The sequence below is a fragment of the Megalobrama amblycephala genome, linkage group LG7, assembly GCF_018812025.1.
Source record: "Megalobrama amblycephala isolate DHTTF-2021 linkage group LG7, ASM1881202v1, whole genome shotgun sequence".
Classification (NCBI taxonomy): Eukaryota; Metazoa; Chordata; class Actinopteri; order Cypriniformes; family Xenocyprididae; genus Megalobrama; species Megalobrama amblycephala.
In genome coordinates, this window is record NC_063050.1 from 34,507,528 (window position 1) to 34,528,580 (window position 21,053).

Sequence of the window (21,053 nt, forward strand, 5' to 3'; positions counted from 1 at the left end):
CTTAAAAGCTCTTACTTTGCTGTATTTTAGAGTACTGAAAACTTGTTGAGGATTTGTTGCATGTCTGTTAATATGCTGTTGAACATCTACAACCTAAATGGATTACATGTTGGTAACACTTTACTGACAGACTGTTTAATAGCTGTATACATGTTACATACAGTGTATTGCTTGTTACAAAACATTTAATAGACAATCTACAGATACTATCCTGATGAGATCAAGTAGATATGCACTTGTAAAGTAACTTATAGTATAGTAACTTATATACAGACTATCTATAGACTATCTATAGAAGGACCATCAAAATAAAGTGTTACCAAATGTTCAATTTACTTACTCTGATGTTGATCCCGAGCTGTATATGTAGCTGGTCCTACTCGCACAGCTCCAAGCGGGATTCGACATTAAAGACCATAAGCCTCTAGCATCAGTCTCTGTTACATCTCTTGAGGCTAGGTTGAGTGAGGTTTACTCACAAAGCTCTTACTAATTGGTCTCTGTTACATATAAATGACATAACACTCTGCCCTCTGCCTTACACTTCACTTCCTGTTTGTGACAACACTTCCTGTTTGTTGCTGCCGCAGAGCTCCGTCGAGCTGATTCCTAATTGCTTGTTTTTGTCTCTTAAAATCAAACTTATAACCTATCACTCTTTCTTTTTCGGAGGGGGAACACATCCCCAACATTATTTTATATAAAAAAAACTCGGATTACCTTGATATCGCTAGTTTTATCCGACTTCCCGAACATTCGCTATTAGCTTTAGCCTGTTAGCAGTAGCGGCGTGGTCACTCTAGCATTTGTACTCTTCTCTCATTATATTATTGTTCGTCTGTTCTAATGGCGAGTGTATCGGATGTTTCTCTACCTTTGTGTGCAGGTGAGGACACGTTTGAGCTAAATGCAGTGCAGTTGGAGCTGGAGGCCGTGGAGCGACAGATTCGGACCCTTCTCGAGAAGCAGGCCGAGCTATGCGAGCGGCAGACAGCGCTGGAAACATCCCGTGCTGACACTCAACAATCCTCTGTAAGTTTGCAGCGCGATATTAACACTCCTGCTTCCTCTACGCCGTGTGTTTCTCTGCACAGGGCTTTGAGCACCCAGAATGCGTTCATCCCAGACCTCGTTCACTCCAGCGCCATCACACCAGGGACCTTGGGTTCATCAGCAGTGGAAGGCGCGAGCCAGGCCTAGGACCAGGACCTCTCCTCTGCCGCCGCCCCCGGTCTTCGAGGTCTTGACGCGGAACCGCTTCTCCCCTCTTCGCGAGGCGGAACGCGACGCCATGGTCATCGGATACTCCATCGTCCGCCACGTCCACGCTACCACAGCCAAAGGTAAGGTGCGCAGTCACTGTTTTCCTGGTGCTTGTGTTCTCGATGTCGCTGCGCAGGTTCCCGCAATACTCAGCGGTGCTGAGACCATCGGAGCTGTTGTTCTGCACGCGGGGGTGAACGACACCAGGCTGCGGCAGATGGAGGTCCTGAAGCAGGACTTCAGGAGCCTGATCGAGACGATATGAGCCACATCGCCCACGACGAGGATCATCGTGTCCGGACAGCTTCCGACGTACCGACGTGGACATGAAAGGTTCAGTAGATTATTTGCTTTAAATAAATGGTTAATGTCTTGGTGTAATGAACAGAAGCTGCTCTTTATAAATAATTGTAATCTTTTCTGGGAGCGACCTAGGCTCTTCCGTGCTAATGGCCTGCACCCCAGCAGAATCAGAGCTGATCTTCTGTCAGAGAACATCTCCAAGATGCTTCGCACCGTATAACTAGTAAGTCAAACCTCAAATCACAGTCTGTGTTCTGCCTACTTAATTGATAGAAATGTGAGTGTAGTACAGTCTATAGAAACTGTGTCTATTCCCCGAATAGTGAGGTTTAACAATAAAAATAAAGGATCTAGAAAAAATATGATTGTGATCAAACCAGAAATTCGCAAATTTACTGAACTTCTAAACTTCTGAATTTCTAAAGCTAGGGTTACTAAACATTAGAAGTAGTGTTGACATATACCTAGTGTCACTTTTGAATGATTTATGACTTTTGTACACAATTTATTACACCCTCATAATTCTCAGACTGACAGTTGTCAGATGTCAGGACATATGTCAGGTAATATATGACCCATGGTGTTACATTGTGACGTGGCTATGTGACTTCCTATACCAGTGGCTGTATGACTTCCCAAGCTGTTGTCAGTACGTGTTAAAAACAGATCAAACAGGGGGAGACTTCTGACTTTTGATAGGGTATCACATCTCTCACTCAGCAATGATGTTTTATGATTATTCCTTCCTTGACTGGTGGTTCCTTCCAGTCTGATGGGGCAAAGGTGTAATGTCTGCGATCGTTCATTTCTTTGATTGCGGGTTGTCTTAAAAGACACCCAAGCCTAGTTTGTGTTATGCTGACACCTCACCAGGAACAGTAATGGCTGTTCAATACAGTATATGTTAATTGAGTCAAAATATTTGGATTGTGACATTCAGGTAGACAATCATCCCAACAAAACAAAAGGTATGGCCATTAAAATAAGTGGCCTGGTGTTTTAGAAGCCTGTTTGGACTATTAATGGTCGATGGGTGGGGTGGGGGGGTCTATCATACTGGGTGATTATGCGTAGTCTACGTGACGCCTGGGGGTGATGACCCATTTATTGGGGGGTGATTGGGTGAAGTTTTATATGTATGTTAATGATGTTGTGGGCTGTATCGGCTATTTACGTTTTTTAGGTCTCTGTATAAAGCTGGCCAGTTTTTCGTCAGTATGTATCCAAGCATCGTGTGTGTCAGACAATCTTCGATCTCAAACAAGCTATTTCATTCACACCACGGTTGTTATCAGGACGCTCGAGTGTTTTACTGTGAAGATGGCCGCTTTATTCAACAGTGAGTATGCTTTATTTATTATCGTTGTTATTATTATTATTATTATTATTATTAAGAAAAAAAGTTTATTTGTGTCCGTGAGTCACGGAACTATTACGTTACTTAAACAGGATCTCTACGCTTCAGGTGATGTGGACAATGCGTATGGAAATCTTTATGATCTTGTTGAACAAATTCAATTTCTCAATCAAGCGAGCGGTATGTATAATTTCATGTTACATGCAGCACACCGCATATCTGTAGTATAATTTGTCATTGTACAAAATGTTTTTATTTATTCATGCATTCGTATTTTTTATTTATTTATATATTTAATTATTTTACCAGGAGGGCCGAAAAACGGACTCAGATCTGCAACAAATCAGCCGCCTTCGCGAGGGAATACGAACAATCCGGACAACGAACAACTCACCTGGGTGAGTGTTTGTAAACCATATGCCATATAAAATGCCTTTGGTGGATTTACATTCTGCCTGAACGAACGTTTGTTGCTCTTAAATTCACACGAATCGTATACATGCTGTATTGTAATTTATATAATGTGTATATTTTTAACATTGTTAACAGGAGATCCTAAACCTGAAACTAGCTCCTCGACAAATCAGCCGTCTTTCTGAGGCAGCGCGAACAATCCGGTGCTGGGTGAGTGTTTGTAAACCATACGCCATATATAATGCCTTTGGTGGATTTACATTCTGTCTGAACGAACGCTTGTTGCTCTTAAATTCATACGATTCGTATATACATGATGTATTGTGAGTGTGTAGTGTATTTTATATAATGTGTATATTTTTAACATTGTTAACAGGAGATCCTAAACCTGAAACTAGCTCCTCGACAAAAAGGCCGTCTTTCCGAGGCAGCACGAACAATCCGGAGCTGGGTGAGTGTTTGTAAACCATACGCCACATAAAATGCCTTTGGTGGATTTACATTCTGCCTGAACAATGCGTGTTTGCTCTTATATCTAGACACTTGTATGTTGTTTAGCGATGGTGTAAATGTATAATGTGCTTTTTTTTCAAATTTGTTCAAATTTGTTGAACGAATCCTGAGAGTACATCATCAAAACGTGTGTGCATCCAGCCACTCAAGTAAGTGTTTGTAATAATTCGTTATCTACTATGACGTTATGTTTTTTGTTGTTGTTGTTGTTTTAACAGTTTTTATTATATGTATTCCAGCTTGTAAAAAGTATCGATACGCCGCAGTGTGGGGGTGATACAGAGAAACCTGGCTGCAGTGGGACAACGTCGAAAAACCGCCTCAAACGTTAAAAACACAGTGGGTAACCGGACAAAAGCAAAACCTCCGGTTGATTGTGAGAGAGACACCGACTGTATTCCACAGACGCCGGATCGTAAGAGACCAAGACAATCATTTGGAGTAATAGTTGGTAAGTGTGTGAAATCGTTAGATACTCAAGCATATGAATAAAACAATGCTGTGTTGATTTTCTGTTTTAACTATTTGTAATGGTAACCTGTATATGTGTTTAGTATGAGCAAATAGTTTCTAAACAACAACCCCATCTATCGACGCTTGTTAGTATCACACACACACACACACACACACACACACAGTATAATAAAATAATATACTTTCTTCTTCTTAACAGATGTGAACACTGATGACAATGTGGTCCCAGATATATATGATGTCCAGAACTGGGGTGATGGTCTGTTAGAATCATGGGATGCCTGTGAATTCACTGTGTTACCTAAAGAAACGCAACCGTTTGTTCCATCTGATGAAAACGTGGCAGTCGTGGCGGAATCAGACCCTGAGGAACTACCTTCAAATCAGGAGGCTTTCATACGGGAGTCACATCTGAATATAGACACTCAATTCATAACCACCCTTATACAGGATACAGTCAAGGCTGTATTGCTTACCTTGGAGGAGCAGCGTACAAAAATTATACAGGACACCGTCAAGTCTGTATTGCTTGCCTTGGAGGAACAGCGCACGAAAATTATACAGGACACAATCAGGACTGAACTTTGTGCTTTAGAAAGACACTTTACAGCCCTTTCACAGCAACAACAACAGCAAGGTAATTGGATTAAACAATCCATAGCAGAGCATCGTTTAAACAATGGCGTGGTCCGTCAAGTGGCGCGTGATTTTTTTTAAATAAATAAAAAAGAAAATTGTTTAAAATGGCAAAACGTTGTCGGGAGCCAGATGATTGTGGTCGAGGTGTGGTAGGGCGGTTTAGACGAGACGATGGTCGTATGGACCCCGTCGAACTGTACCCCGTCGAACTGTACTATAACACAGATGCTTTGCATTATTTATTTTGGGCTATTGAGGAAGAGGCTAATAGACCTGTATATACAACAGATAGGTTGCAAGGGTTATTAAACTACACAACACCACATAGAGAATAAGAACCAGATGGTAATTTTGAACAATTTGAAAACTTCCTGCGCACTGGTGGGTTGTCAGAAACACCCCCACAACAATTTGTACCAGAACCAAATTCTGATCTTGCACAATTTGAACAAAATGACCCAGATATTGGATTTGAACAAACTGATCCAGAACCAAATTCTGATCTTGCACAATTTGATCAAAATGACCCAGATGTTGAAATTGCACAATTTCCACACCAGTCAGGTGGTAACACTGGTACCCAGTCACAACGCACTCTCAATCTTGACGCGCCAAACATGGGTCTATCACATGACGTTATACAAACTTTGATAAGAGAGGGTGGTAATGTAGATGGGTACAATGTGCTACCGTGCAGACGCTTCAATGGTTTGGAGATCCATAGACTACTAAATCTGAGGGAGATATCTTCTACAGATTTAGCAGACTACACTGTGTTTTTACACAACACACTTGGTGAAATAATGGCATTTTCCAGATTATTAGGCGGTGGTGATAGTTTAATCAACATCACCTTGGGTGGCCCAAGCCTGACATCAGATGTCAACACAGTCGTGGCTGGTAATGATGATAATGCAATAGATTTATTTATAAATCAGTTTGAAAAAATAATGCAAAGCAATGCTAACGTGCAGTTCGATGAGAGGATGAATTTAAAAGTGTCGATAGCAAGAAGTAAACACGGCGGCGTTTATAGAAAGGTGCGTGATCTAGCACATAATGAGGTGATTGGTAAAAACAGACTCAATCTGTTTTGTCCCACAAATATTTCTAACAATCTTTGTTTCGCAATCTGTTTGGGTCATTTCTTAAACCCCCAGAAACCACACATGGAGCTTGAGCCAGTAGCGTCAACGATACAAAACTCGGCCGGATATGCTGATCATCACAAGATCGCTCTGAAAGATATTGTGCAGTTTGAACGCTTGTTGAATATTAAAATAGTGGTGTTCTACAGGTCAGACACAGGGGATTTGGTGAAGTATGCAAACACTGATGATCCACATCCTAAAACAGTGTTTTTGTACCTGCATGACAGTCATTATTTTATGATAAAAAAATCTGCGTGCGTTTATTGGTACACCGTACGTGTGATTTTTGCTACAAGGGTTTCACGTGTAGAAGAGATCACAGATGTCAGTACGTTTGTGATGTCTGTAATGCACCCGATTGTCACAAGTACCCCAAAAAACCAAAACATTGCGCCGACTGTCTACGGTATTGCAAATCAGACTATTGTTTTGACATGCATAAAAAAACACCTGCAGGCATGCAACATGCACAGTGCGACGTTAACAAATATTGCCGAAAATGTAATAGGCGTTATCACGTCAGTGGCACAAACCCCAAACCCCATAATTGCACTGCAGATCGTTGCACTCACTGTGGTGAGAGTTTTGTCACTGTTGGTGAACATCAATGCTTTATTCAACCACTTAAACCGGAGAAACCGAATGATCGTTACATCTTTTATGATTTCGAGACGCGTTATCAAAATAATCAGCACACACCCGATTTTGTGTGTGCTATCACGTTTGATGGTGAGGAGTTTGTGGCTGAATGGCCCGATTGTGTGGATCGTTTCATTAAAAAGTTTAGATGCCCTCGTTATAGTAATTACACATGGATTGCGCATAATGCATCAGGCTTTGACAATTTTATTCTTTTGGAATACTTCACTAGAATGGGGATTGCGCCGAAAATTACAATGCGAGGTTGTCGTCTAATCTTGATGTTTGATGAGGCATACAAGCAGCGGTTTATCGACAGCTACTCTTTCATACCAATGCGCTTGGCAAAGACACCTGCTGCATTTAATCTGACTAATGCTGAGAAGGGCTATTTCCCACACCACTTTAACCGTGTTGAAAATGACAATTACGTAGGCCCTTACCCCGACAAGGAATTTTATGGATACGCAACAATGTCGAATCAGGAGAGGGTAACGTTTGATGAGTGGTACAATACTGTGTCTGACAAAATGTTTGATTTTAAAAAAGAATTGTCAATCTATGGTAAAAACGATGTTGTTTTGCTCAGGGAGGCTTGCATGAAGTACCGCGAAGAATTCATTCTGTGCACGGGCTTAGATCCTTTTAATTACACAACATTGGTGTCGACATGTATGGCTGTGTATAAGACACATTACATTCCAAAAGACACGGTAGCTCTGACCCGAAATGATGCGTATACCAATCAGAACAAGACGTATTCAAATGTCTCAATTGAATGGCTTGAATACATCCAAAAATCACGTTCCATAGATATCCAACACGCGCTAAATGGTGGTGAAGTTTCAATTGGAAAATACTATGTGGACGGATTCCATGATGATGGCACCACGAAAAAAGCATTCGAATTTCTCGGTTGTTTTTTTCATGGATGCGAACGCTGTCATAACCCCACCGATATAAACCCTTTGACAAAATTGCCTTATTCCGTACTCCGAAGGCAGTGTGACGACAAGTTTGAAATTTTAGAGTGTGCATACAATCTTCAGACCAAGCGGATTTGGCAGTGTGAATGGGAGTTCGTTAAACAGACTGATGACGCTGTTATAGAATTCATGTCCACATACAACCACCCTGAAAGATTGAAACCCTGCGATGCACTGTATGGCGGTCGAACAAATGCGTTAAAGCTATACCACAAAGCTGCAGATGGCGAATTTATTCGTTATTTTGATTTTACGTCTTTATATCCCTATGTGCAGGCACGAAAAAGGTCATCCACAAATAATCCACAAGGATTTTCAAAACCTTGAAGATTATTATGGGCTAATAAAAGCTACCGTCATCCCACCGAGAAAATTGCTTCACCCCGTACTACCGTTCAGAAGCTCGGGAAAGCTCCTTTTTCCTCTCTGTAGAACGTGTGCTGAACAGCAGAACCAGACTCAGCCGTGTGTACACAGTGATGAAGAAAGAGCCATTCACGGGTACTGGGTTAGTATCGAGCTTTTAAAAGCTGTCGAGAAGGGGTATGTGGTGTCTCAAATTCAAGAGGTCTGGCATTTTCCGCAACGATCTGACACGTTATTTTGCGATTATGTTAAGACATTTTTACAGTTCAAACAGGAGAGTTCAGGGTATCCAAAAGACGTCGTGACCGATGCAGACAAGGAGTCTTACATCAGAGACTACTTTGAGAAAGAAGACGTTAAATTGAATCCGGACAAAATTGTGTTTAAAGCGGCACGCAGATCAATAATGAAGCTCCTGCGGAACTCGCTTTGGGGTCGCTTCTCAATGAAAGAATCTCTACCGACATCTGAATTAATTACTGACCCTGAACAGTTTGCCCGACACATTTTTAACACAGAATATGACATCAAACATTTATCATTTGTGTCAGACACTGTTGCACTTGTTCAGTGGGCTTACGCAGATGGGAAAGGATGTCAGACCCGTGACATCAATGTCTTTCCTGGCGCTTTTACAACAGCCCATGTGTGGTTAGAACTTTATGATCTTATGGATAGGCTGGGTGATAGGGTGCTTTATTGGGATACTGATTCTGTGATATTCACATCTAAAGATGGTGAATATGAACCCCCGCTAGGGCCGTACCTTGGCAATCTCACCGACGAGGTTGGCGATGACGATCACATAGTGGAATTCTGTTCAAGCGGCCCGAAAAGTTATGGATATCGCACGGCTAAGGGTAAGGTGTGTATGAAAGCCAAAGGCATCACACTAAACGCTGTAAACTCTGAGTTCATTAGGCTAGACTCTTTGATCGGCCTTGTCGAACAGTATGTTCGGGGGGTGGGGCGTGATAACTATATTCTTGCACAAGCTGATGGTATCGTAAGGAACAAAAAGAAATTCACTCTTCAAAACAAGTCAGTTGGAAAGAAATTCAAGGTAGTTTACAACAAACGCGTTCTGTGTCCAGACTTCACCACTCTACCATATGGCTACTGACAATGTTTTTGCTCACCATGGTGTACGAGACACAGATGGTTTTGATTTCAGATTACAATTTCCATTTGCTTGTGTATTATGTGGACCTTCCAACTCTGGCAAAACGTTTTTTGTAAAAATGTTATTAGAAAATGCTAACAGTGTGATTTCTAAAAAGATTGAGAACATTGTGATAATATACGACTGTTGGCAGCCATTGTAAGATGAATTATCAAAATTGTATGATATCAGATTTATTGAAGGAATACCACAGAGCTTGAACGATGATCAACTGTTTCCTCCCAATAAAGCTTCCCTTTTAATCCTTGATGATGTCATGAATGATGCATGTAACAACGTTGAGATTAAACATTTATTCACGATTTATGTGCATCATAAAAATATGAGTTGCTTGTACATAATTCAGAATCTCTTTTGAAAAGGAAAATCCAGTAGAACCATCAATTTAAACAAGTTATTTGGTGTTGTTTAAAAACCCCAGAGACAATACCCAAATTAATGTGTTAGCATGGCAGATGTATCCCAGAAACACCCAATTTTTTATGGAATGTTATCACGATGCTACCGGTGTTCCTTACGGCTACCTTTTGGTTGGCTTTAAAGCAGCAACCCCAGACCAGTATTGTCTCATAACGAGTTTACTCTCAAAACATCCTGTTGTATACATTCAAAAAAAGAAGAAAAAACACTGATCCTGCTGTTTGTTAAAAATGTCTGCAAGACTTTTAAGGAACCTTCCGCTTTTAAAGCTGTTATTAAAAGCAACACCTAAACAAAGACGGGTTATTTTAGAGTCAGCTGCAGACAAGCTCGTAGCAGCATTGTGTGAGGTTGCTCTTAATGTTCTTCACGGCAATATTCCGCTCACACCACAACAATATCAGAGACTGAAGAGAAGAAGATCTGATATTAAAATTGTTGCAGATAAGAAGGTTGGTGTTAAAAGGAAAAGACGGCTAATCAATCAACCAACAAGGGTTTTTTTTATTACCGCTTTTAAGCGTTGCGATCCCCTTCATAACAAGCTTGGTTACCTCTAAATAAGGTCTGACGATGGAGTATGCTGAGAAGATGTTTTTAGTTCCACAACACCAGTTGGATATGTTGAAACCCTCTAACACACATGAGTCTATACGTCAGTTCACGGAAAATGATTTGGACATTACTATAAAAAACATTCTGCACAGAGCCGATCTGAATCCCCATGAAAAAGCTAAAATGTACACAGTTGTTTTGCAAAGATTTTTAACACTAGCTAAACAAGGGGATAGAGAGTCTGCATCTGTTACGGTACACAGGAGTCAGACACAGATGTAAACAGGTAATGGATGTTTATTGACACCAGTAGAGCATATGGCAGAGAACAGGTAAGCAGTAATGGAATTGTAGATGGATATGGAGGATGTATGGAGATAGTTACTGTCCTTTTCTTTTCAGATATGGAAATCCTTGAACACGCTGGAGCTGGAGATCGCTGGAGAAGGGTTGAGCACTCACACACAGGAGACAGGTAAGTATGAAGCAGGGAGTCCTTGAGGTAAGCATTAACGTGAGTATCTGCAAACGAGACCGGACGTGGAGTGCTGTGTGTGCGTTCTCTTTATGGTGCTGTTGATGAGTGCAATGATGAGGTGCAGGTGGCGGTGATTAGTACTCTGGAGATGGGGTGCGCTGTGATTGGTGGATGTTGGAGCCTGACGTGTCTGTGACAGTACCCCCCCCCCCCCCCCACGGCCCGCTCCAGAGTGGTGGTCGTCCTCTTCCCCGCGGAGCCGGTCTATCAGGATGACTGTCGTGGAAAGCTTGAAGTAGGTTGGGATCAAGGATGTCGTTTCGTGGAACCCAGGAGCGTTCCTCAGGGCCATAGCCTTCCCAATCGACCAGGTACTCCAGCTGACCACCACGGCGCCGGGAGTCCAAGATCTCGTGGACCTCGTATGCTGCACCGTCTTCCAGGATAAGTGGAAGGGGGGGGGTTCGGCGGGAGTCACGTCAGGCCCTGTGGAGAGAACAGAAGGGTGATAAGGCTTGAGGAGTGAGACGTGGAAAGTTGGGTGAATACGATACCCTTGTGGAAGTTGAAGTTGGTATGTGACCGGGTCGCTTGATCTGCTTGACGATGGGAAATGGGCCAATGAACCTGGGACTCAGCTTTTTGCAGGGCAGATGCAGTCTGATGTCCCGTGTCGACAGCCATACCTTCTGTCCGGGCTGGAAGACAGGGATGTTGGAGCGCCGCAGGTCCGCTGTCATCCTGCGTCTGCGCAGGGCTCGTTGCAACTGGTGGTGGGCTGAGTCCCAGACCCTCTCGCTCTCTCAGAACCAGTAATCCACCGCCAGAACGTTAGATGGTTCCCCGGTCCAGGGGAACAGTGGGGGTTGGTAGCCGAGTACGCACTGGAATGGAATGAGTCCTGTAGTCGACTGCCGGAGAGAGTTCTGGGCGTACTCGGCCCAACCCAAATACTGGTTCCAAGAGTCCTGGTGGTCATGACAGAATTTACGGAGGAAGCGGCCAATCTCCTGGACCTTCCTTTCCGTCTGCCCGTTCGACTGTGGATGGTACCCCGATGTTAGACTGACGGCCACACCTAGGAGCGAGTGGAAAGTCCTCCATACTCGAGAGATGAACTGGGGTCCTCTGTCCGATACAATGTCCTCTGGAATTCCGAAATACCTGAACACGTGATTGAATAGCAGTTCTGCAGTTTCCATGGCTGTAGGTAACCCTCTCAGTAAGATGAGACGACAGGATTTGGAGAAACGATCTATGATGACTAGGATGCAGGTATTTCCGTTGGAAGCAGGAAGGTCCGTTATGAAATCCACTCCTAGGTGTGACCAAGGTCGGTTGGGAACGGGCAGAGGAAGGAGTTTCCCAGCTGGCAGATGACGTGGACTTTTGGAGATGGCACACTCCCGACAGCCCTGCACGTACCTTATGACATCTGCTGCCATCCCTGGCCACCAGAAGCATTCTTTCAGCAACGAGAGGGTTTCATTGACCCCCGGGTGACCAGTGCATAGTGACGTGTGAGCTGAGTGGATGGTTGGAGTGCATTGTGTCCGGGTGATGTAAAGCAAGCCAGGTGGGCAGCCCAGTGGAGGGTTTGTGGAGGCATTGGAGGAGGGAATGGTCTCTTCTGACCATGTGATAGGGCTTACTATGAGGGAGCTTGGGATGATAGGCTCAGGTTCTTCTGACTTCTCTTCAGGAGCATGGAGACGGGAGAGAGCATCCGCTTTTGCGTTCTTTGAGCCAGGTCGATAGGAAATGGTGTAGTTGAACCGAGATGGTTCAACGAGGCCCATCGAGCTTGTCTTGGATTTTTTTTATGATCTGTAAGGACCAGGAACACATGCTTGGCTCCCTCCAGCCAATGCCTCCACTCTTCCAGAGCAAGCTTCACAGCGAGGAGTTCCCTGTCACCGATGTCGTAGTTGACTTCCGCCAGGCTGAGCTTGCGGGAGAAGCATGCGCCTCCTTGGAGTCTACTTGGCGTCCCCTGCTGCTGTGACAACACCGCTCCCACTCCGGTGGTAGAGGCGTCCACCTCCACGATGAAGGGCATCTCTGGATCGGGATGGACGAGTAGGGGAGCGGTGGTGAAGGCTTCCTTAAGGCGGTTGAAGGCGTTGGTGGCAGCTGGTGTCCAGGACAGAGACTTGGGCTTATTTCTGAGTAAACTGGTGAGAGGATAAGTGATGGAGCTGTAGTTCTTGATAAACCGGCGGTAGAAGTTAGCGAATCCAAGGAAGCGTTGTAGTTCTTTGATGGTTGTGGGTTCTGGCCAGGTGGTGATGGATTCCACCTTCCTCTCGTCCATCCGGATGCCACTGTGGTCGATGATGTATCCCAGGAATGATACAGTAGACTGATGGAAGGAACACTTTTCTGCTTTGAGGAACAGGTAGAATTGACGAAGGCGGGTGAGGACCTCCGCAACGTGTTGGCGATGTTCGGCCTGGCTCCGGGAGTAGATGAGTATGTCGTCGATGTAGACTAGGACGAATCGGTGGAGAAACTCCCGGAGCACCTCATGAATGAAGTCCTGGAATACGGAGGGGGCGTTGACCAGGCCATACGGCATCACGAGGTACTCATAGTGGCCAGTAGGTGTAATGAAGGCGGTCTTCCACTCGTCCCCCTCACGTATCCGGATGAGGTTGTACGTGCTGCGGAGGTCCAACTTCGTAAACACAGTGGCACCACGGAGATGTTCTAGGGCCGCTGGGACGAGAGGAAGGGGATATCTGAACTTTACGTTAATCTTGTTGAGTGAGCGGTAGTCGATACATGGCCGCAAGCCTCCGTCCTTTTTTGCCACAAAGAAGAAGCTGGAAGCAGCAGGGGAAGTAGACGGCTGGATGTATCCTTAAATGAGGGCCTCCTTGATGTAATCCTCCATGGCCTTCTCCTCCGGGATGGATAAGGGGTAGATCTTACCCCTCAGCACTGGTTCACCAAGAAGCAGATCGATGACACAGTCCCATGGCCGATGTGGAGGCAGCTTGGAAGCCCTTTGAGGGCAGAAGACGTCGCTGAACGGGGCGTAACACTTGGGGATGTCGATGGACCATTTCTCCACTGGACTCTCGATGGATGTTGCGCAGATGGGAAGATCTGAAGGAGGAGTTCATGGTACAGGAAGTTCAGCGAGGCATCGAGAGAAACAGGTTTCGCCCCACTTCAGGATTTCGCCCGTCTTCCAGGAGATGGTGGGATTGTGCTGCTCCAACCAGGGGCGCCCTAGAACCACGTCAGCGGTGGAATCCTCCAGAACCAGCAGATGTAATTCCTCTTGATGCAGAAGTCCTACTTGTAGCTTAAATTGGTCCTGCCACAGTTCGGACGTGCTTACGGCTGAGAGGCTTGCCAGTTATGGAGTTGATCTGGTAGATCATCGGAGACGGAGAGGTCTTGAGACGAAGTTGCGGGCAGAGGGCGCCAGAGACGAAATTGCCGGCTGACCCTGAGTCGAGGAGCACGACCACTGTAAGGGAGACATCAGCGGCAGTAAGATTGACGACAGTGGTGAGTGGTTTCATTTTCTGAATAGAAGGGATTATGGCACTCACCATGGGTCGAGGAGGTCGTGTGGGGCACGCCGCAATCGCATGCCCGGGAGCGCCACAATACAAGCACAGGTTCAGGGTCAGCCGACGATGGCGCTCAGAGGGAGTTAACCGAGAATTTTCCACATCCATAGGTTCGTTGGCTGGTTCTGGGGAGCTGACGGGTTCGGATCGGCAGAGGAGCATGTTGGGAAGAGACTGGTCCTGGTGCTCTTGGAGGCACGCCTGCATACGAGTGGCGCAGCGGATGGAAAGCTGGATGAACTTCTTGAGGCCGATGGAATCCTCGTATGCAGCAAGATGCAGCCGTACCCGAGGCTCCAGTCCTTGACAGTAGGTGGTTATTAAAGCCTGCTCGTTCCATCCGCTAACAGCAGCAAGCGTTCTGAAGTGCAAAGCATAATCATAAATTGACTGAGATCCTTGTTTAAGATTATAAAGTTTCTCACCAGCAGATGAATCTGTAATCGGTTTCCCGAAGACTTCCCGGAAGTGGGAAATAAAGGCAGGATATGATTGAGTGACAGCACCACGTTGTGACCAGATGGAATCTGCCCATTTCAATGCTTTGCCGCTTAACTGGGAGATGATGAACGATATCTTAGATATATCACTCGGGTACAGGTGCGGCTGCATCTCCAGGACCAGTTCGCACTGCAGCAGGAATCCACTGTAGTTCTCCGCCGATCCTGAGTAGGGCGCTGGTTTGGCCATGGGACTGGCGTACAACGGAGGTGAAGGAGAGCTGACGGTGCTGTCTGAAGGTGCCGCTGGTGCAAGTGAGGGAGAAGTGGCTGGAGATGGTGACGGTGGATTGGTGGTGAGTGTTCGCCGAAGCGTATCCACCAGGGCTTGAAATGGGTCTGGTTGGCTCATACTGGGTCTACGTTGTTGGTCCGGTCTTCTGTTACGGTACACAGGAGTCAGACACAGATGTAAACAGGTAATGGATGTTTATTGACACCAGTAGAGCATATGGCAGAGAACAGGTAAGCAGTAATGGAATTGTAGATGGATATGGAGGATGTATGGAGATAGTTACTGTCCTTTTCTTTTCAGATATGGAAATCCTTGAACACGCTGGAGCTGGAGATCGCTGGAGAAGGGTTGAGCACTCACACACAGGAGACGAGGAACACAGAGGGAAGGAGACACGCTGGAGACAGGTAAGTATGAAGCAGGGAGTCCTTGAGGTAAGCATTAACGTGAGTATCTGCAAACTAGACCGGACGTGGAGTGCTGTGTGTGCGTGCTCTTTATGGTGCTGTTGATGAGTGCAATGATGAGGTGCAGGTGGCGGTGATTAGTACTCTGAAGATGGGGTGCGCTGTGATTGGTGGATGTTGGAGCCTGACGTGTCTGTGACAGCAACATTAACGCTGAGTTTTCCACAGCCCGCACGTGTTGAAAAAGAAGACCCAACAACAACAGTTAGTGAACCGTTTGGTGTTTTAGATAATGTTTCAGAAGAGATTTTAAAAAATGTACCACAGAGGCGTGTGAAAAATGTCCGCTACATTTTAGAAAAAATGTCTAAATCTAAAGGTGTTTCTTCATGGACTGACACTGGTGAGTTTGTGTTTAAAGGGCGTACAATCCCTGGTTCCCATATGCTTGATTTAACACTCTGAGGTCTGAGGGTATCGCCGGCGATACCACCGCGGTTTTTTTCTTACCAGTGTGAAAGAGACTCAAAATACTCCGTTAATGTTGCACATACAATTGAGAGTTATACACCATTTTAATCTGTGGAATATCTTCTTTTATTTGTGTACACAAAATGTTGTGCTTTTTGTAAAATAAAGAAAACTAACATGATGCGTGATCTCTCGTCTCCCTCTGAAGGAAGTCCAATCTGATAGTTCTCAGAAAATGAACTGTAACTTAGTGAATACTAATCACAAAAAAGTTATACTTATGTCTGAAAAAACGTTGAAATGTCAGGTTTTAAATCGTGTAAGTCAAATCGAAAACAAACATTCTGTGTTTATGTAATCTGTATGAAAAGAGAGCCATGTCAGAAATCCGTGATTCAGCTCATTATCCGCTAATGCAGCCACACCCACAGAGCCAGCGCTATTCAGACGCAAATACTGAGGCAATACATGCATTCATCGTCTCAATCGTGTATTTATTGTCTTGAAAAGTGTTTTGAACAGCCATAGTTAGCGATCTCTGGCCTCTGTTAGTTCAGTTATTTCCTGGATTGCCTATTCTTCTTTAGCATTGGCATTTGTGGACTAAAAGTGCACAGAGCGGCCTCCGGCTGCACGTATGAATTGTAAACACAATATCCAGCGTTCACAGTGACGACAATAAATAATGAATAAATACTCCTCTGTATAGAAAATTGACATAAACATGAGAATCCATCAATATTTCTCCAAATGTGCATGCTTTTAAGCTAAAAGTCTATATGAAATGCCATAGAGGTAACATAATTGTTCAGACACTTTGCATCACAGAAATACATTATATTTTAAATAATATAATAGAATACCATTATTTTAAATTGTAATAATATTTCACAGTATTGCTGTTTATGATGAGCTGAGACATTATTACAGAGGGTTTTTCTCACAGCCTACCTGACTGAAAGGCCTCATTAATATGCAAGTCATTTCAGGTCATTATTATTATTGTCTTCTCCGGTGTAAATGACCCATTATTCATGATGATTCACGCCTCCACGCAAACTGTGTCATGATCACTAGTGAGAGTGCCCTAATCAGCCACTAGAGGGCACTCCATCCCGGACTCTTGTTTTCACCCATTGGACTACATTACCCATACTCACTTCCCAGACTCATTACACCTTGTCATTGCAACCAGCTGTTTTGTGTTTGTTCATTAGTGTCTGTCTATTTATACCTGGTTTGTCTCTGCTCTTGTTATGGTGTTTTCATGTATGGTTTCCCGGTTCTCCGTTTTGGTTTTTGGTTTTCATGTTTCGTGTTTTTTGTACAGACTGCCTTTTTGGATTCTGACCCTTGCCTGTCTGTGGATTACGTTTCTGGATTTTCCCAATAAATGCTGCAAATGGATCTTGTTTCCTGGACTTTGTGATTTACGTGACAGAAAACACCATCATTTCTAGATCCAGCAGCATGAGCATTCGGATTCGTTCCCCAGCCTCCATTGGAGAGCGGATGGCTCTATTTCGGGCAGTGGTGGCTCTGCGACAGGAGGGAAGAGAGGTAGGGTGTTTTGCCCAGTTTTTCTGGACTATGGCAAGAGGGCTGCGCTATAATGATGAGGCGCAAAAAGGGATTTCAATGGATGCCTCGATGACCCTCTGCCTCAGTGTGAGTTGGAGGAGCTCCAGACCCTGGATTTTTGGGGCTTTGTCAGCTATCTCTCCCACAGAAGCCATTGGGCAACACATGCTCAGCCAGAGTCCGCTCCAGTCCGTGAATCCGCTCCAGAGCCCGCTCCAGAGTCCACCGAGGAGGTGGGCACAGGTTCACCGCCTAACTCACGTAAAAGGAGGAAGAGGAGGAGAAAGGCTTCAGTCATTTCTCAAGGCCTGGAGGCCTTCCCGGAGTCTGCTCCAGCCAGTGAGTCCACTCCATCCAGTGAGTCCGCTCCAGCCAGTGAATCCGCTCCAGCCAGTGAGTCCATTACAGAGCCCGCTCCAGCCAGTGAGTCCACTCCAGAGCCCGCTCCAGTCAGTGAGTCCGCTCCAGCCAGAGAGTCCACTCCAGAGCCCGCTCCAGCTAGTGAGTCCGCTCCAGCCAGTGAGTCCACCCCAGAGCCCGCTCCAGCCAGTGAGTCCACTCCAGAGCCCACTCCAGCCAGTGAGTCCACTCCAGAGCCCGCTCCAGTCAGTTAGTCCGCTCCAGCCAGTGAGTCCACTCCAGAGACCGCTCCAGCCAGTGAGTCCACTCCAGAGCCCGCTCTAGCCAGTGAGACTGCTCCAACCAGTGAGTCCGCTCCAGAGCCCGCTCCAGTCAGTGAGTCCACTCCAGAGCCCGCTCCAGCTAGTGAGTCCGCTCCAGCCAGTGAGTCCACCCCAGAGCCCGCTCCAGCCAGTGAGTCCACTCCAGAGCCCGCTCCAGTCAGTGAGTCCGCTCCAGCCAGTGAGTCCACTCTAGAGCCCGCTCCAGCCAGTGAGTCCACTCCAGAGCCCGCTCTAGCCAGTGAGTCCACTCCAGAGCCCGCTCCAGTCAGTGAGTCCGCTCCAGCCAGTGAGTCCACTCCAGAGCCCGCTCCAGTCAGTGAGTCCACTCCAGAGCCTGCTCCAGCCAGTGAGTCTGCTCCAGCCAGTGAATCTGCTCCAGCCAGTGAGTCCACTACAGAGCCCGCTTCAGCCAGTGAGTCCACTCCAGAGCCCGCTCCAGTCAGTGAGTCCGCTCCAGCCAGTGAGTCCACTCCAGAGCCCGCTCCAGTCAGTGAATCCACTCCAGAGCCCGCTCCAGCCAGTGAGTCCACCCCAGAGCCCGCTCCAGCCAGTGAGTCCACCCCAGAGCCCGCTCCAGCCAGTGAGTCCACTACAGAGCCCTCTTCAGCCAGTGAGTCCACTCCAGAGCCCGCTCCAGTCAGTGAGTCCGCTCCAGCCAGTGAGTCCACTCCAGAGCCCGCTCCAGTCAGTGAATCCACTCCAGAGCCCGCTCCAGCCAGTGAGTCCACCCCAGAGCCCGCTCCAGCCAGTGAGTCCACTCCAGAGCCCGCTCCAGCCAGTGAGTCCACTCCAGAGTCCGCTCCAGCCAGTGAGTCCACTCCAGAGCCCGCTCCAGTCAGTGAGTCCACTCCAGAGCCTGCTCCAGCCAGTGAGTCCGCTCCAGCCACTGAGTCCACTCCAGAGCCCGCTCCAGTTAGTGAGTAAACTCCAGAGGTTGCTCTCTGTTTTCCCAAGCGCCTCGCCCTGCCGGCGCCAACTAAGCGCCTCGCCCTGCCGGCACCAACTAAGCGCCTCGCCCTGCCAGGGCCACCAGAGCAGCCGGAGCCCGGTGCCGTCCCAGAGCAGCCCGAGCCCGCTGCCATTCCAGAGCAGCCCGCTCTCCCTGATACGGCCACGGAGGCCGTCACCGAGCTGCCCGCTCTTCCTGATACGGCCACGGTGGCCGTCACCGAGCTGCCCGCTCTCCCTGATATGGCCACGGAGCACCCTTGGTCAGCCCTGCCGCCGCCCAGGTCTTCTGCCCTGCCGCCACCATTCAAGCCTTCTGCCCTGCCGCTGCCGCCCAGACTTGGCTCCTGTCTGCCTCGATTGCTCCTGTCTGCCTCGCTGCCTCTGCCTCGCTGCTGGTGTTTGCGTCTCCGTATAGCTTTGTTTTCATTGTTGCTTATATTATTATTATTGCCTACCACATTAATCTGACGTCGCTAGCCTGTAATCTTTGAATCTAAATCGCTGTTACAACGCGTTTGCATCTCGCTTGTTAACTTGTTATCAGTCTCGCGCGCTCCTTTTCAACGCGTTCATCAAACAGCTGTGGTAACTCGGATCAGTCTACAGTGGTAACTCGGATCAGTCTACAAACACGGTGAGTCATGTCATCCTTTCCCACTGTTATCTCGTGTTCAGTTTGTCACATGTTCAGTGTAGCTCTCTCTGTCAGTGATGAGGGATTTACATGTCATAAATGTAGGGAAATAGTCAGGCTGACAGAGAGAATCTCAGAATTAGAGACACGCATCCAAACTTTAATCGAGGATAGTAAGAATGCAGGGGCTTCAGATACTGTTTTGGATGCGACTAGCTTAGTGAACTCTGTACATTGTTCGGTTCCGGCTGTAGAGCCCACGCAGCAGGGCACTTGGGTAACGGTGAGGCGGCTTAGCCGCGGAAAACACCACTCTTCCGTTCCATTAAGAACATCAAACAGGTTCTCCCCACTCAGTGACGCACCCACTGAGAATCCTGTTGAAAGTGCCCTAGTTATTGGCGATTCTATTACACGGAACGTGAAAATAGAGACACCAGCCACCATAGTCACATGTTTGCCGGGAGCCAGAGCACCTGACATCAAAGCAAATTTAAAAGTGCTGGCTAATGCTAATCGTAAATATTCCAAAATTATTATCCACGTCGGCACAAATGATGTTCGACTTCGCCAGTCGGAGATCACTAAAATTAACATTAAAGAGGTGTGTGAACTCGCAAATACAATGTCAGGAGGAGTAATTTGCTCTGGTCCCCTTCCTGTTCGTAGGAGTGATGAGATAGTTAGCAGATTATCATCACTCAATCGCTGGCTGTCTAAGTGGTGTCCGCAGAATAATATAGGTTTCATAGACAATTGGAAAAGCTTTTGGGCAGACCTGACCTGTTGAAAAGAGATGGTATTCATCCGTCCCGGGATGGTGCTGCTCTTCTCTCTAGTAATATGGCACATAGTCTCAGAACTAAAACATGACAAACTGGGGCCCAGGACAGGAAGCAGACAGACTGGCTAAACCGACCGTCTGCTAGCTGCCTCACGTTACAGAAGTCAGATAATTCCCAACACATAGAAACACTTGCACCTAGATATTATCAAATAGAGACTGTGTCTGTACCCCAAATTAATAAAAACAAAAAACTTCCAAACCCATTTAATGGTAAAAATTTAATTGATGTTCAACAAATAAAAAATAGAGATAATAATGATAAACAAATGATAAAGCTTGGGTTGTTAAATATTAGATCACTTTCTTCAAAAGCACTTATTGTAAAAGATATTATCACAGACAATAATCTAGATGTGCTATGTTTGACAGAAACCTGGCTAAAACCAGACAATTACACTACTTTAAATGAGTCTAGT

The 21,053-nt window shown here is 46.1% G+C and overlaps 1 protein-coding gene and 1 pseudogene across 3 annotated transcripts; both read left to right on the forward strand.

Annotated features, from left to right (window-relative positions):
- The first annotated feature begins 1,653 nt into the window (after positions 1-1,653).
- LOC125272385 lies at positions 1,654-9,535 on the forward strand. 3 transcript variants are annotated; one of them, XM_048197179.1, is made up of 9 exons: positions 1,654-1,789; positions 2,750-2,905; positions 3,016-3,103; positions 3,233-3,321; positions 3,473-3,547; positions 3,714-3,788; positions 3,992-3,999; positions 4,090-4,301; positions 4,524-9,535. In XM_048197179.1, exon 9 carries the CDS (start codon positions 7,963-7,965, stop codon positions 9,226-9,228), a length of 1,266 nt encoding a protein of 421 aa, XP_048053136.1. In that variant the 5' UTR covers positions 1,654-1,789; positions 2,750-2,905; positions 3,016-3,103; positions 3,233-3,321; positions 3,473-3,547; positions 3,714-3,788; positions 3,992-3,999; positions 4,090-4,301; positions 4,524-7,962; the 3' UTR covers positions 9,229-9,535. The 3 variants fall into 3 exon arrangements, with proteins under 3 accessions (XP_048053136.1, XP_048053135.1, XP_048053134.1); XM_048197178.1 differs by having other exon boundaries at positions 3,032-3,103; XM_048197177.1 differs by having other exon boundaries at positions 3,714-3,999.
- Positions 9,536-15,016: 5,481 nt separating this feature from the next.
- LOC125273154 lies at positions 15,017-20,645 on the forward strand (annotated as a pseudogene).
- Positions 20,646-21,053: the final 408 nt, after the last annotated feature.